This window comes from Protobothrops mucrosquamatus, unplaced genomic scaffold (assembly GCF_001527695.2).
Source record: "Protobothrops mucrosquamatus isolate PMUCROS unplaced genomic scaffold, P.Mucros_1.0 scaffold_257, whole genome shotgun sequence".
NCBI lineage: Eukaryota > Metazoa > Chordata > Lepidosauria > Squamata > Viperidae > Protobothrops > Protobothrops mucrosquamatus.
In genome coordinates, this window is record NW_015386333.1 from 89982 (window position 1) to 105928 (window position 15947).

Sequence of the window (15947 nt, forward strand, 5' to 3'; positions counted from 1 at the left end):
CAACCTTTGGCAGCATAACAGATGACAATTCAACAAATGCTCCTGAATTCCTATGGGAGCTGGCCAGAGAAATTAGAGAGGGTCAGATCTGAGATTCTTTCTCTGCCCATTATGAATCTACGGTCTATGTTTTATTGACAATTCCGTAGGCAGCATCTCTTCGTCTTATTTCTCAAGGTCTTTTTCACATACCGTCACAATAGGAAAGAACATTTCCACCCGATGAATTGTTTCCTCCAGAATAAGCAATACCCAAAATAGAAGACACGCAGACATGAATAAATAAAAGTATTAATAAAATATAGTAAAACATCTTTTAAAAATAAGCAACTGGCAATTCTGGGATCCCAGCAAACTATGATTCTCCTCCCAAGTGAAATATATTTAACTATTATAAGTGAAGACTTATTTTTGCTCCTAAAATAAATGCATTGGAATCCATTTATTTGAATGCACTTGAATGCATTGGACAAAAAAAAAATCAATTGCCCAGGAAAAGAAATCACTGTTTCTCATTTGGAACTAATGGCAATGAAGTAGCTAGGGAACTTTCTTCTAAGGTTTGAACAAGTGTAGAATATACCTGAAATCTCTCTCATGCATCCAAACCAAATATCTACTTAGGGGCAGAGAGAGAGAACAAAGAAAGGGTGACAAAGTTATCAGCAGTAAATGTATAATTCACTGCCAAAATGTTTCTATTTGCGGAAACGAAGATTAAAATGGCTCTATTCCAAAGAAAATAATGGCTCTTTCACTCTTGTGAATTGAGGATTTGCTTTTTTAGTAATAGTCCAGGTCTTTAAATCGTGTTCTTTCTCCTCTTGAATTCCCATCTCCATCTGCTTTCTTTCTTTTGGGACAGTTTTTTTGCTCCATTCAATCATATCAAATTCTTGGAGATTACCTGAACAAACCCAGCAGGTTTTTTTGGCAAAGTATTTCAGAACGGGATTGTCATTGCTTCCTTCCTACGTCTGAGAGAAAGTGCATAATGTTACTTAGCTGGGTTTGTACCTAAGCCAGGATTAGAACTCATAGTCTCCTGGGGTATCAGGGAATTCTATAATTTAAATTCAGCATACTGAGTAACAGAATTTAAATGTATCCAGAGAATGCTTGGGGTTGACAAAGTATTCATTTCCAAGTCCAGGTCAATTTTCAGATCTAATTTGCCTGAACTGCATAGAAATATATCAGGCCCTCTATTTGTGACACTTGTGGCTCTCTAAGGAGATCAATGGATAAATCTGGCTTTGGAACCCTAAAGTTCCATAAGGAATTGAATAGTTCTGTGCGACTGAGGAGGACCTTCCTTCCTAGGGATTAAGGAGAAAATAAAATTATCCGTGAGGGAACAAAATTGAAAGCACTCAGCCATCTGCCCATGCCTTAATTCCAACTCTTCAGAATTGTCCATAGACTTTTTCTTTATATAGTGAAAAAGAAAGGGCTGGTACACTGAAATTTTAGCCCACATGTTCTATGGCCTGAAAAAGTTTGAAACCATTTAACTTAACTAAAATATGGGAAGAAAGGCCGAGATTGAAAAAAATGGGCCTTGGAGATGAGGACAGGAAAGTGGCTGATCCATGACTAATCAGCCACAAAGACTGCCTGACATTGTCCAGCGACCAGTATCAAAGTGTTTGGAACAGCTGTCAAATTCCAAAGAATTGGAATCCTGCAACCCTCAGCTGAGCTGCCATGCCTACACTCTGCTACAACTGATTGCATGCAGGGGTGTGTTGGTTTTCAAAATGCCCTGTATGAAACTCCCTGAAGTAAACATTTTATGGTGCTGATTTTATTGATGGTGGGCAGTTGTAATTTCTGAGTTTAGGTGGAAACAGGAGATGCACATAATCTCATGGACTCAAGATCAATGACTGCAATAATTCAAATAAAGTAAATATAGCAATATCCAAATGAAATAAAATAATATGCAATAATTAAGCCTTTGTTAAAGTACTGGTGCTTAGTAGGACTATGAAAAATGGTTTTAGAAATGGGCTCGAGTTAGAAACAAGCGGTGAGGCAGAAGAAGAGACAAGAGAAAGTGTGGCACTTACCTGCAATAGTAGATAAGCAGGCAGAGCAAAATGAGGACCAGCAATGCCAGGGCACCCAAGATAGTAAGTAGAAAGATAGTATGGTAGGTGGCAATATCTTTAATTCCTGTTGTTGAAGTCGCCAGCCCTGCAAAGAAACAACTTTATGACTTGGAAACGGTATTTGCTATCTATTATGAGAATCTATATAAAGTCCTTTAAATTACATTCTCTGGATGGCTTACAATAGCATTCAGGTTTTTTTAAAAATGCAGTTTAATCAAAATAACAATTAAAAAAGCCAAAAGATTTAGAGAATAAGATCTTCCCCTGGCAAATTTGTCTGTAGAAAAGATGGGGAGGGGGAATAATAAACAGTGCTGTGTGCTAAGCCCCCACCCCTTTTGCACATGTGTCATGATATTACATGCACTATGAACCAGACAGGGCATGTGTCCCAAAGTTAGAAGGAAAACATTCCACTCAAACTGAGAGTTGTTCTAGAAATTATAATCCAAAAAATGCCACACCCCAAAACAATTCCCACCAGTATCAAGCTCTTGGCAGTCTACTGCAACAGGAAGCAAGATTCTCTCTCAGTTTAGCAAGATTTACTGAAGAAAATAGAATAAAGTTACAGAAATACAGAAATCTCAGATAGATTTACTTTTCAGAAATCAAATTATCCCTCAATTAGTTAAGGCAGCGACATTTTCAGTCTTACAAAGGACCACTATGGGAACTGTGCAAAGGGCCATTCTCCAAAGTGATAATTAGTCCAGTGGCCAACATGTTAATTTTCCTCATATCATGATACCAGATATGCAAAAAACCTCTTGTGTGCACTGAGATCAGTTTACTTCTCAGAGACTTTGATTGTGGCAATTTTACCTGATACAGGAGACAGCAAAGCGGCTGCCCAGTAGCCCAACTGTGGAGACACAAATGTCCAGTAAAGCTGATTCCCCTCCTTCCGGATGAGTCCAGTTCCATTCCGGATCCACAGCCCTAAGAAGAGAGTATATGACTGAATCTGAAGTAATTAAAAAGGCCATCAAATAACCTGAAAGGAAGAGAACTAGTCACCAGCACTAACCCCCCCTCCTTATAATCAAAATGATTCAAGAGCATTGTAATATGGTAATCAGTGTCTGTGCCACACCTAATGTGTTTTCATGTATAGAAGATATACAGCATTGGAACTGGGAATAGGCAATCTAAAAATAAGGTATGGCTCTCAAAATATCTCCCCTATCTGGAATTCTATTACCATCATTTTACTTAATAACTTCAGTATTAACTCTAACCATCACTTCATTTAATACCTTCAGCATCTCAACATTAACCCTAACCCCTAACCTGAAAGAGGCTAGGAGGTTTGATTGACCCTGCCTACCCCTGTTCCAAATAGCACTGAACAATGCTGTCTGGTATTGAACAGACAGCATTTTGCTTATACTGCTAGCAAACGTGAGGGTAAACAAAGAAAATGAATTTAGATTTAGAGAGCATTATAGAAATAAAACATATATACCCATATCAATTCTAAATTGGAAGGCTGAGGTACAATTCAAACTAAACTTTTAAAAAAGAGAATAGAAAGAAAGAATAAAAAGTGCAAGAAAAAAGAAAGAGGAAAGAAAAAGTATGATAAAGAAAAAGAAAAGTGGAAGTTACCTCCCACTTTCATTACTACAGGTTTGTATCTGGGAACAAAATGCTTCCACATCAGATTTGGTTCTTGCTTGCCAGCACAATTTCCTAATGTTTTTCCAGATGCACTTAAAATTTTTATGATCTTGCAGAAAACTTGCTTCTATGGGTGAAGGAGAGGATGTTTGGATCTTATTAATCACTCAGTGTGTTTCCTGTCAAAGCCTCTGTTTATACAAGCAGTATTGTTTCTTGCTTCATATGTTTGTAATTATTGGATACAATAATGATCAAATCATTAAAATATGATTCACAAGCATTCCACCACTCACCTCTCTTGAGGTCAAACCGCCAGGCTGGCACACTGGTACTTGCTACAGCAGCTGTGTTGAGGGGCAGTGGGATGGAGAGATGGACTGAGCCAGAAAGCTGGACTTCTGTACTATTTGCAGTGAAGAGATGAACGCTGACTGCAACAATAGGCACCAACTCCAACCACGTATTACTAGCTGTACAAAGAGAATTAAGAAATAATGACTCTCATATCCCCAGAGGCCCCACAGCTACAGTATGTATACATTGGATATGCATTTTCAAGAGAGAAAATCCAAAAGATACTCCTATTCCTACCTGTGCGGACGGTAGTGTATGAATTATAGAGGATTAAAAGGATTTTTAGTTATAATCATGTATTGTTAAAATACAGACCTATTCTCTACAAAAAACAGGGGGAGGGGATGGAATTCAGAGAGAGGGAAAGTTTCTTTGTTCTCTTGGAGGCCTTGTAGGAATTGGGCATTTAAGAAAACATATTTCATGTGACTGGGCTAAAGATTGAAGTCCAAACTGTAGAATGCTAGTAAAGTTGGAAGGGAACATTTAGTTAATTGCATGAGGGTTATTTAATTTATTTTGTTATCTTGATGGATATGTGCTCACTCAGATTTTTACAGATTACTGAGTGCTGGGTTTCGACCTCATGTAATTCATAGCAATTACTTATTCTTTCAAGTCTTTACTTTATTTCTTGTACCTTCCAAAACCGTTCGGGGGTGGTTATAAGTTACAATTTATTTAACAACTTATTCCAGAATAAAGGGGATTTGATGTTCTGTTCCATATTCAGATGGTAGTGGGGTATCTTCCTATTCAAGAACAGATGGTGGCAGTGTAACTACCTGCCCAGCTGGAACTCTGTAGCTGAACATCTCAAACTCAGATATAAAGGATATGAAATTGAAGACGACTTCAGCAGACTAGGGTTGATGTTAATAACAGACATCTCTTCTTCCCATCCTCAATACAACAACAACAACAAACTAGTTAAATATAAATTTCATATCTCCAAATCTGATGTCAGAGACAAGCTGTAATATAATGGCTAGTTCAATGCTCCACCCCTCCCTATCCCACATTCCATGATGGCCCCTTACCACTGCCATTACTTTCAGCCCCGATGAAGGACGGGAACCCTCTCATGTCTGGCCCACCACTGGCGGCAGTCAAAGTGGCTGAAAGCTGGCTGTAGGTGGAACTGCGGGACAGGCGAGCAGATTTGCGCTGGAACTGTGCCCATGGCTGGCTCTTAGCTCCTGCAATGATCAATACTTAAATCTTCTGGTCTAATTGGGCAGTATTGATAAGACCACAGAATCCTTTGCTTTTGGTGCTGGGCCTTAATACACAAGTTTGCAATGCAAGAAAGCATCTATAAGTATTTGGTCATTAACAACAAAATGCAGCCTTCAATAAATTCAGATTTAATATAACCCCTATGTGTTGGGAGAAAACATAAAGAAATAGGTTATCTATATGACAGTCGTATAAAATTGTTCAGCTTTTTTGAATTAAATTTGTACAAAATAGAATAGATTATGACCCAGGTCACAATATTAGATCCTAAGTTAGCCTTACTAAGGTTTTTTGATAATCCAAATGACACCTTAAAACATAAAAACTTGATAGTTTTCTTATTGGTTGCAAGATCCTTGAAAACAGGAAAGGCTTTGAATAGTTCAATTATGCTTTAATGGCAAAAATGACAAAAAAGGTGGTAATATCATAATAATACAGATGTCACGTGAAAGTCATCACAGGTCCACTGATAGACCCCTTGTACAAGCAGTTCTTGAATTACAACCACAATTGAGCCCAACATTTCTGTTGCTATGCGACACATCTGTTAAGTGAATTTTGCCCAATTTTATGCTTTCTTTCCACAGTTGTTAAGTGAATCACTTCAGTTGTTAACACAGTTGTTAAATGAAGCTGACTTGCCCTCTTGACATTGCTTGCCACAAGATTGCAAAAGGTGATCACATGACCCCAGAACATTGCATCCATCATAAAGATATACTGCAACCATCATAAATATGAGTCAGTTGCCAAGGGTCCAAATTTTGATCACATAACTATGGGGATGCAGCAATGGTCGTAAATGTGAAAAATGGTCATAAGTCACCTTTTTAGTGCTATTGTAGCTTTGAATGGTCATTAAATGAACTGTTATAAGTCGAGGATTATCAGTAGTTCGCCTACCGAGCAAATAGATCAGCAGACGATGCTGTCAATAGGTAATTACACTACATTCTGCAGCATCTTGAATCTCCAGGGTCCTATGCACAGGCCCTTTTTGTGAACTTCAGCTCAACATTCAATATATCATTCCAGAATGTCTATGGAGATTCTCAGTCATCCAGCTCATGGTTGCCCCAAAGATGCTTTTTCAAGAGGCAACTGGACTTTATTGTTTGCTTCTCATCCAAGAAGCTTCTTCAGAAATTTCTTCCAGAAATTCTCTACTCTAAACTGATCCAGCTTACTGTACTTGCTCAGAGTTATAGGTGGATAATCAGTTTTTTGACAGATAGGAAGCAACAGGTGAGGCTAGGGAAAATTATATCTAGTACCAGGGCATTGAGCACAGGTGTCCCTCAGGGCTGTGTGCTCTCTCCATTGCTTTTTTTCCTCTATATATCAATGACTGTATCTCAAGGAAGCCCTCTATTAAAGTACTGAAGTTTGCAGATGACATGACAGTCATTAGCCTTTTTCAAGATGGTGATGAGTCTGCATATAGACAGGAGGTTGAACAATTGGCCCGGTGGTGCAGGCATAACAAGCTAGAGCTGAATACACTTAAAGGGGCGTTGTCTTACCTGAACGCCTCTTCTCAGCACGGAGATGGAGAATCCACCAATGGGTTAGCTCTGCCTTCCTGCCCATTAGATCAAGTCAGTCAAACGTGCCATGCCTGTCTTGGGATAGGCCACTCCCAGTCTTGATGACGGCGAAAGCAGCTGACGACAGTCCGACGTGTTGGCTCCCAGATCCCTAATATAGCCTGACTGCTTTTAAGGGTGGGAGTGGATTCTCCACCTCCGTGCTGAGAAAAGGCGTTCAGGTAAGACAATGCCCCTTTCTCCAGCACCGGAGATGGAGAATCCACCAATGGGACATACCAAAGCCTTACTGTCCCAATGCGGGAGGAACAGAGGGGGCTCTGGGTACATCTCCAGTAGCCACTTGCTGAAGGACTCTCCTTCCAAAGGAAGCGTCTGCCGATGCAAATCGGTCTACCTTATAATGCCGTACAAATGGGGAGGGCCTCGATAGAGGCCTGTGTGGCCCATGCCGCGGAGGTCGCAGCAATGTGAGTAGAATGTGCCGTGAAGTGGCTTGGTGCTGGCAGGGAAAGTGACCCATACGCCTCTGCAATGCAAACCTTGATCCATCTGCCTATGGTTGAGGCGGACACGTTCTGTCCGCTAGAGGCATGGTGAAAGGAAACAAAGAGAGCTTCAGATTTGCGGAAGGGCGCCATTCGTTTGATATAGTAGCGTAATGCCCTGCGAACGTCCAGTGTGTGCCACTGTCGTTCCAAGGTATGAGACGGGTTAGGGCCCTATGAAAAGGGGTGTTAACCTTAGGGATGAAGGTGGGGTCCAGTCGGAGGACCACCCGGTTTTGGTGAAAGGTGCAAAGGTCTGACTGTGCCGCGAGCTCAGAAATGCGCCTGGCTGAGGTGATAGCAACCAGGAAGGTGACTTTGAGGGACAGAGACCTCAAGGAACAAGAGCTGATGGGCTCGAACGGTGATTTGGTGAGGGCCCACAGGACCCGTGGCAAATCCCAGGAGGGGTACCTATGTACCATGGGTGGTTTAGTGTTTGTGGCGCCCTTGAGAAAGGAACGTATCCTAGGATGTTGTGTCAGGGGCACTGAATTGGCGCAGGTAAGGTGGACAAAGCCGCGACCTGCCTGCGGATGGTGTTAGGCGCTAAACCCGTCTAGGCCCTCGAGCAAGTATTCCAGGATTCTCAGGATTGTCAGGTCCGAGACGTCTATTAGCTTCCTCTCGCACCAATTGCAAAAATTCCTCCATGTGGAGTCATAGATGCGATTTGTCGCCGGTCGGCAGGAGGCCTAAATCATGGAAATTACTCTTGTGGGATATGATCAGGATCCGGCGTTCAAGTGCCATGCGGCTAACTGCAGCCACTGGGGTTCTGGGTGCTGTAGAACACCCTGGCTGAGAGGCATGCGGTCTGGGGGAATCCTCCATGGAGAGGAGCTGGAGAGATTCACCAGGTCGGTGAACCACGGTCTTCGTGGCCAATACAGGGCCACCAGTATGACCTCCGCCCGTTCCTGCAACATCTTGCGGATGGTTGCCGAAATCAGGGGAAGGGGGGGAAAGGTGTAAAGCAGTTCCCTCGGCCATGGGCATCTGAGAGCATCCCCTCCCTCCATCCTCTGGGAGGGGAACCACGAAAAAAACCTTGGGAGTTGGGAGTTGGTCAGTGAAGTGAACAGATCTATGACTGGTTGTCCGAACCTCTGCACTATTTCCACGAAGAGATCCGGATGCAGGCACCATTTGGACTGGTCTATGGCCGCCCTGCTGAGAGAGTCCGCTTGTCGGTTCGCCTCCCCGGAGATGTGTTCGGTCTTGAGGACAGGTTGGTCTCTGCCCAGAGGCCCAATGCCTGGGCCTCAGTCACGAGGTCCCTGGATTGAGTGCCCTCTTGCCAGTTCACGTGGGCCTTTGCCGTTACATTGTCCATGAGGACTAGTACATGTTGCCTCGCCACCCTGTTGCGGAAGTGGCAGAGGGCCAGGTGTATGGCTCTGAGCTCCAACCAATTGATATTGTGTTTCAGATCTGCGTGGGACCATCGTCCCTGGGCCAATTGAGACTGCAGGTGTGCTCCCCAGCCGAACAGACTGGCATCCATCGTGAGTGTGAGCCTGGTGGGTTCCTTGAAGTGTGACCCTCTGGCTACTGCTGGCGAGGCCCACTACCTGAGAGACCGCAGGGTTTGGGGGGGAACCTTTACCCTTTGGTTGGAAGAGCTGATGCCCCACCTTTGGAAGGGGAGGAGGAACCATTGGAGGTCCCTGGAGTGTAGTCTGGCCCAAGGGACTATTGCAATACACAAGACCATCTTCCCTAGGATCTGGGAGAGCAGGACCAGTGGTATTACTTGCTCCCTGTGAACCTTGAGGACCAGGGTCCGGATGCTGTCCCGGCGCTCCTGTGACAGGTAGACCTGACAGCTGAGTGTGTCTATGATGGCGCCCAGGTGTAGGAGACGGGTGGAGGGGACGGTCTGACTTTTCTGAAAGTTCACCGAGAACCTGTGTTCCTGAAGGACCTTGATCGTCAACATTAGGTCCGACTGGGCGGCCTGAAGGAAGGATGACTGAATGAGAATGTTGTCCAGGTAGCACTGGATGCGCACTGGTACCATTCTTAGGTGTGTGGCCAGCACCGCCAGGACCTTGGTGAAGACCCTTGGAGCTGCTGAGAGACTGAACAGGAGGGCTCTATATTGGTAGTGATGGCCCGCGTAGCAGAACCTGAGGAACTGTCGGTGGTTGGGGAAGATGAGGATGTGGAGGTACGCTTCCGTGAAGTCTATGGACATCAGGAAGTCTCCGTTCCTTACACTGCCCAAGATGGACTGAAGGATTTGCATCTTGAACTTTCGGTATGCGATATGGCGGTTCAAATCCTTGAGGTCTAGAATCGCCCTCCACCCCCCCCCCGAGGTTTTGGGAACCACAAAGAGGATGGAGTAGAATCCCCTGCCCCGTTGTCCTGTTGGCACTGATTCTATGGCCTTTATCTCCAGGAGGTGTTGAATGGCCTCTCACATGAGGCTGCTTTTGACAGGGTTCCTTGATTGAGGGCAAAGAATGAAGCGCCTTGGGGGGCTGGATATGAATTCCAGGATCAGACCGTATCGAATGGTTTGGCGAACCCAGGAATCTGTAGTGGTGGCCTCCCACTGGGGGGTGAAGAGCGCCATCCTGCCACCTATGGGGGGCAGCTCGAGAGTCACTTGGACCTTCTATAGGGCCGACACCCCCCTCAAAAGGGCCGTTTGCTCTGGAATTGCTGTCTGGGTCTGGAGCCTATCCTGTCTGACGGGTGGTCCTGTCTGGCCGTGAAGGGACAGGGAGGCTGAGGGGGCCCCGTGCCCGTTCCTAGTTGAAAGGACTGTCTGCGGACATACGGGTTTGCGCACCTTTCGGCCCGTCTGCAGAATGGAACAACACCTTCCGCTTGTCCTTATTTTCGATCAAATAAGGCATCAGGGCCTCCCCAAATAATTTTCCACCCTCATAAGGAGCCATAGCTAGACGCCACTTGGCCTTGGGGTCAGTTTGCCAGTGCCTGAGCCATAGCATCCTGCGTGCCGAGACGTTGGATGCTATGGTTCTAGATGAGAACCTGGCCGCATGTAGCATGGCATCCGAGATGTACTCCGATGCTGCCACAAGCTTGCTCAGGTCCTGCTGGGTACCTACCTCCTCCTGAGGAAGCCTAGCTTGTAGTTGTCGGAGCCAGAGTAAGGAGGTTCTGGCAAAGAAAGATGCACAGGTGGCGGCTTTTACCGCCCACGCCGCCGCCTGGTGAGTTCTGCGGAATGTCAGTTCCCATCTCCTGTCATCGGCCTTTAGCACCTCTGCCATGTCCCCTGACACCGTGGACGAGGACAAGAGCGGACCAAAGGGTTCATCTACCGTTGGCACCTCGAGATCCTGTGACTGGTCTGGTGTCACACTGAATAGTTTTTTGTCCGTTCCCCCTGGGGGGGAAAGATGCCAGGCGATGCCCATTGTTTCCGGATCGCATTGTGAAAGAGTGACGGGTAAGGTACGTGGTGCTGGGCCATGACAGGTTTGAAAAACACCGGATTCGAATCTGAACTGGACAGTGGGTCTGGCTGTGGGATCTGATCAGGACCTATGTTGGCCGTGGAACTGGTCTTGCGGAGCAGTGGCAGGAACAGGACCGGGTTGAAAAGCCCTCCAAATGGAGAAGGATCTGGGGGAGGTTCTTCCTCCTCCCACCAAGCCATGTCCGGTTGGTCAACCTCCGTAGGGGATGAGGCCCTGCTATGGTAGGACTGGGATGGAGAGGAAGGGCCCTGGTAATCGGGTGCACCTGACTGGAAGAAGGGTGGAGGTATGGGAGCCAAGGGTTTGGGTCTTGGCCTGTGGTGGGACCTGGCGGCAAGCGCTCTGTCTACTGCCTAAGCGATCAGGGTTTGGAGCCGATCCTCAGAAGGAGATCCCTTGGGCCCAGTCCCTCTGAGCCTGCTGCTGTGGGGGTGAAGGTGGCCTCTGGGATCGAATGTGTGACCCACGGTGCCGATGATGGTTGTTGGATCAATTGGACTTGATCCGTCCCAGGGGAGGGAGTTTCCCTTCGGGAACCAGACCCCTTGAGTAGAAGAGGAGGGCCGCAAGGGGAGGTCAAAGGGCACGTCATCTGTTTGCTCCGCCTTTGCCCTGGCCTGCTTCTGTGCTTTGGAGAATTCTTTCTTCAAGGCCTGGTGCCTTCTGCTAGCCTGTTTCTCTGCCAACTTGGAAGGCTTCCTTCCAGAAATGGTCTTGGTCTTGGCCTTTATCCTACCTGCCGCCTCCTGCTTGGAGGATTTCTGCCTTTTGCAGCTGGTGGGTGGGGAGGCGGTCTTCTTAGGTTGAGACACTGTGGGCTACTCCATCCTAGGTGAGCTATCTCAGTGGTACCGAGAGGGAGCTCTGGCAGGGGATCAGTTGGCGAGATGGGCTGAGCAGGTGAAGCAGGGGATGGTCGTCCTGCTCTCCTGACCATCCGACCGGTAGAGGGAACAGACTGTTTGTCCCCCTCCTTTGGGGTCCGGTCTTGTCTACGGCCGCTTGCTCGTAGATCGCCTGATGGCGCTAAAAGAGGGGGTGGTGGTCAGGGTAATGAGTTGCACCAGGGATTGTTCAGCACATGCTTAAAGAGTTGTGACTAATTTATTAATTTTAATTTTTAATTTTTAATTTTTTAAAAATGTCTTTATGATTTGTGGTTCTGGTGGACCTGGCCTGACAATGCTGGCCTAAATTTTTTATTTTAGTAGTCCGGTGATTGTTTGAAAACGGGGATGGAGAGGCGGGGCGGCCTGAGGTGAAGATCGCTGGCGATGGCCTGTGCCTGTGAGGAGGAGGGAAGCTGATTGTGATATCTTCGTTCCTGGGGAGGCTCAAGCCTCCACTGGGAACCTCTTGATTTATTGGGCTGCCGCGTTTGTCCCGGCAGCCAAAATGGCAGCCAGAGCGATTCTGTGCAATTGAAGAAGATGGAAGTGCCCTTTCGGCTGCCAGCAATTCGGCGCAAAAAAAGGAGCTTCTGCCCTATCAGCGGGAAATTTGAAGAGGAAGAGGCAGAAGTGCCTTCTGTTGTCTTAGCGTGCCCCGGTGTCCAAAATGGCAACCGGGGCGAACTGGTGTGGCACCGAGGCGGCCGCTCGGCTCGGGGATGCCGCGAAGAGGAAGACCGGCCAGCAAGGATCACAGCGATTAGAGAGAGAGGCAAGAAAAATCAATTCCCAGGTGCAGCAGCCGCCGATCTGATGTGGTGAGGAAACCAGCCAGTTCCTTGATTCAGGGACAACAGAGACTGAATCTCCACCCTCCTGGAACCCAGCCGACTCTCCTCGGTTCAGAAATGAACGGAAACAGAGTCTCCACCCCCCTGGAGTCCAGCCAGCTCCTCAGTTCGATGGGAGAATGAAGGTGGAATCCCCCCCCCAGGAGGTTCGGATAAGCTCCGGCTGCAGCGCTGGTCCCAGCGCTGAACAGCTGAAGAGGGATTTCCCTTAGGAGGGAGCTGAAGCCTCAGCAATAACCCCAGATCCAGGAGAGGGAAAGACCCACCTCCCCAAGCCTTCCACAGACTATTTCAAACAGCGCTGATCCCAGTGCTGTTGAAATACAGTAACTATGTTGTGAGATAAGTAAAATCCACCAATATTTTAGTCTCTATTACCTGCCTTAGACCAGGAGCCAAACTTGTCACATCCGTCTGGGCTGAAGACCAAGTCAAGACTGGGAGTGGCCTATCCCAAGACAGGCGTGGCAAGTTTGGCTGACTTGGTCTAATGGGCAGGAAGGCAGAGCTAACTCATTGGTGGATTCTCCATCTCCGGTGCTGGAGAAACTATAGAGATGAGAGTAAATTTTAGGAGGAGCTCTTCTATTTTAACATATTTGACAGCATAGTATTAACACCAGAGTTCTTAAATTCTGGGGTTCTATAATCTCCCAGGACCTGAAATGGACGCTTAACATTAGAACCATTATTAAAAAGGCACAACAAAGAATGTTCTTCCTGTGTCAACTCAGGAGGTTCAGACTGCCCCAGGAGCTGTTGATACAGCTTTCCAGAGGAATTATTGAGTCTGTCATTTGTACTTCTAAAACTGTTTGGTTTGGTGTAGAAACAAAATAGAACAAGTACAGACTCCAATGGATAGTTAAGACTGCAACCAGCCTGCCTCCCATAGAAGATCTGCATATTGCGCAGAAGGAAGGTTGAGAAGATATCTGCAGACTCCTCACATCATGGACATAAACTGTTTCAACTCCTCCCATTGGGCATTACAGGCCAAAACAACTAGACACAGGGACATTTTTTCTCCTTAGACCACTACTCTGTTGAATATCTAATTCTCAAGTGCTGTCTAATGTCTATGTATATTTACCCATGTAGTATGGCTGTAACATTATTATTTATCCTTCTTATTATCTTCTTTACTTTCCCCTCCTATTGGTATGATGATGATGATGATGATGATGATCATTATTCTGTTGCTTTGCATATACACTGAGATCTTCTGCACCAGAGACAAATTCCTTATGTGTCTAATTGCACTTGGCCAAATAAAGTATTCTATTTTTATTTTGCCTGTTTTAAATGTATCAATTACATACAAGAAAGAAATGTAAATTGTGTACTACCCTTCTCCAGATTCCTAGATAATTTAATTAAATAAGGCTATATGTATTTTATTTCTATATATGAGCCCAACATAAAAAAACTGCAGAAGTTCTCAAACTTTGTGATATTATGATTTTCTGAAATGACAAATAAATTATATCATCCCCATAAATAAAATCAATAATTGCATTGAAGTCAGGATCAGGCAAGAAATTAGTATACCACTTTTCAATTGAAATCTGAAATCAAATTTAAAACCATAATTTAATAGAAAGGATGATCTTGTTTATTTTTGCATAATTTCTGAAATATGGAGACTATACGAAAGAGTACCTAAAGCTGTATGTTTCAATAAACTCCTAAGTGCCAAAAGATGACACAACCTCCTTGATTTATGACCACAATTGAGCCCAACATTTCTGTTGCTAAGCAAGATAGTTGTTAAGTGTGTTTTGCCCCATTTTATGATCTTTCTTGTCACAGTTGTTAAGTGAATTATTGAGTTGTTAAATTAGTAACATGGTTGTTAAGTGAAACACATTGACTTTACTTGTCAGATGGTCCCAAAAAGGCAATCACATGACCCTGCAACCATAATAAATATGAGCCAGTTGCCAAGTGTCCAAATTTTGATCATGTGACCGTGAGTGTAAAAAATGGTTATAAGTCACCTTTTTTCAGTGCCATTGTAACTTTGAATGGTCACTAAATTTATGGTTGTATGTTCAGAGCTACCTGTATATGGAATGAAGTTAAACACTACATTTTTCTGCAAATTGGAACAGGAGCTTGTGTGCAGTTGTTTACAGATTCAAAATAAGAAAACTGAATATAGTAGATGCAGAAGTTTGAGTACCCTTCCAACTGATCCAGTCTTATTTACCCCTGTAAAGTTGTCAATAAAGTCCATAAAAGTTATTGTCTCATTAGATCTACAATTAGACAGGAGAAGACAATTTCACAAATTAATGAGCATGTGACCCTTTCAACCTTTAAGGTTATCACTATTGTTCTATCTACTTTTAACAACAACCATAGGGCCCTTCAAAGGCCGAGCAGTAAAGACAGAGATAAATCAGTCTTACAAACTAGACAGCTTTAAAAACAATATCTAAATACTTCCTGCTAACAATTTCAACTATGAGAAATTGAAATTACTGAAGAAACTAAAGGGAATTTCAGACAACCGGAGGTTACTGCAGGAAATCCAGAACATCAAGAGAAATTTCTACCAGAAATCAGTTCCCAAACTGATAAACAGAACCTGCAGATCACTGCAAATGACTTTGCTGAATAGTTTAACTGAAGTAATTGTCCAAAAGTCCACATTACAACAGTCTTATGCAACGTGATCCACATAATAGAAAGAAAACTATTCTCTGACCTCATCCTCAAAATCATCATATAAAACATACAAAAGAAAACCTTGTTAAGCCTGAATTGTTTAGACTGAAGTGGTTTGGGCAGAGAAACAAAAACTATTCAACTATAACACAATTTTTTTTAAATAAACGAATATCTTATTACAGTACATGTAGATGTTAATATTTTCAGGTTGTGTGGCAGCTAGTAGCATAGGTTGTGTGGGTAGACTGAATACAACTAAAATCAACCATCTCAGAAGCTAATGTCCATGTGCAAAAAGGTTGGAAATGTCATTATGTCAATGATTCAAAATATACATTCAAACTGTAAAGCACTTACAGAAAAGAAAAATAAAGGTTTTGTGATAGTCTTCATAGTTACTGGACTTAAATATTGTTAAAAATCTTTGCAGAAATCTCATACATGCAGTATTTGTAAGGAGATCTAAAAATATTTTTGAGCTACAAGAGTTCTATGAGAAAGAATGGGCAAAAATTTCAAACCGGAGGAGGGAGCTATAAGAAACTTTTAGAAGCCATTACTTTTGCCAACAAGTGTAAAGGAGTCGACTGAAAGGATATCTAAATTCACATTCACTTTTTTTTATTTTGTTATCT

General features: G+C 44.2%; 1 protein-coding gene across 1 annotated transcript in view; it reads right to left on the reverse strand.

Moving 5' to 3' along the window:
- Positions 1-15947, reverse strand: part of FAM171A2 (family with sequence similarity 171 member A2) — a 54316-nt gene that overhangs the window by 3015 nt on the left and 35354 nt on the right. Inside the window, exons 4-7 of the mRNA XM_015831522.1 lie at positions 5138-5296; positions 4037-4213; positions 2943-3059; positions 2073-2199 (exon numbers count right to left, since the gene is read on the reverse strand). Of these exons, the coding sequence (XP_015687008.1) occupies positions 2073-2199; positions 2943-3059; positions 4037-4213; positions 5138-5296 (580 nt within the window). The remainder of the gene's footprint in view (positions 1-2072; positions 2200-2942; positions 3060-4036; positions 4214-5137; positions 5297-15947) is intronic.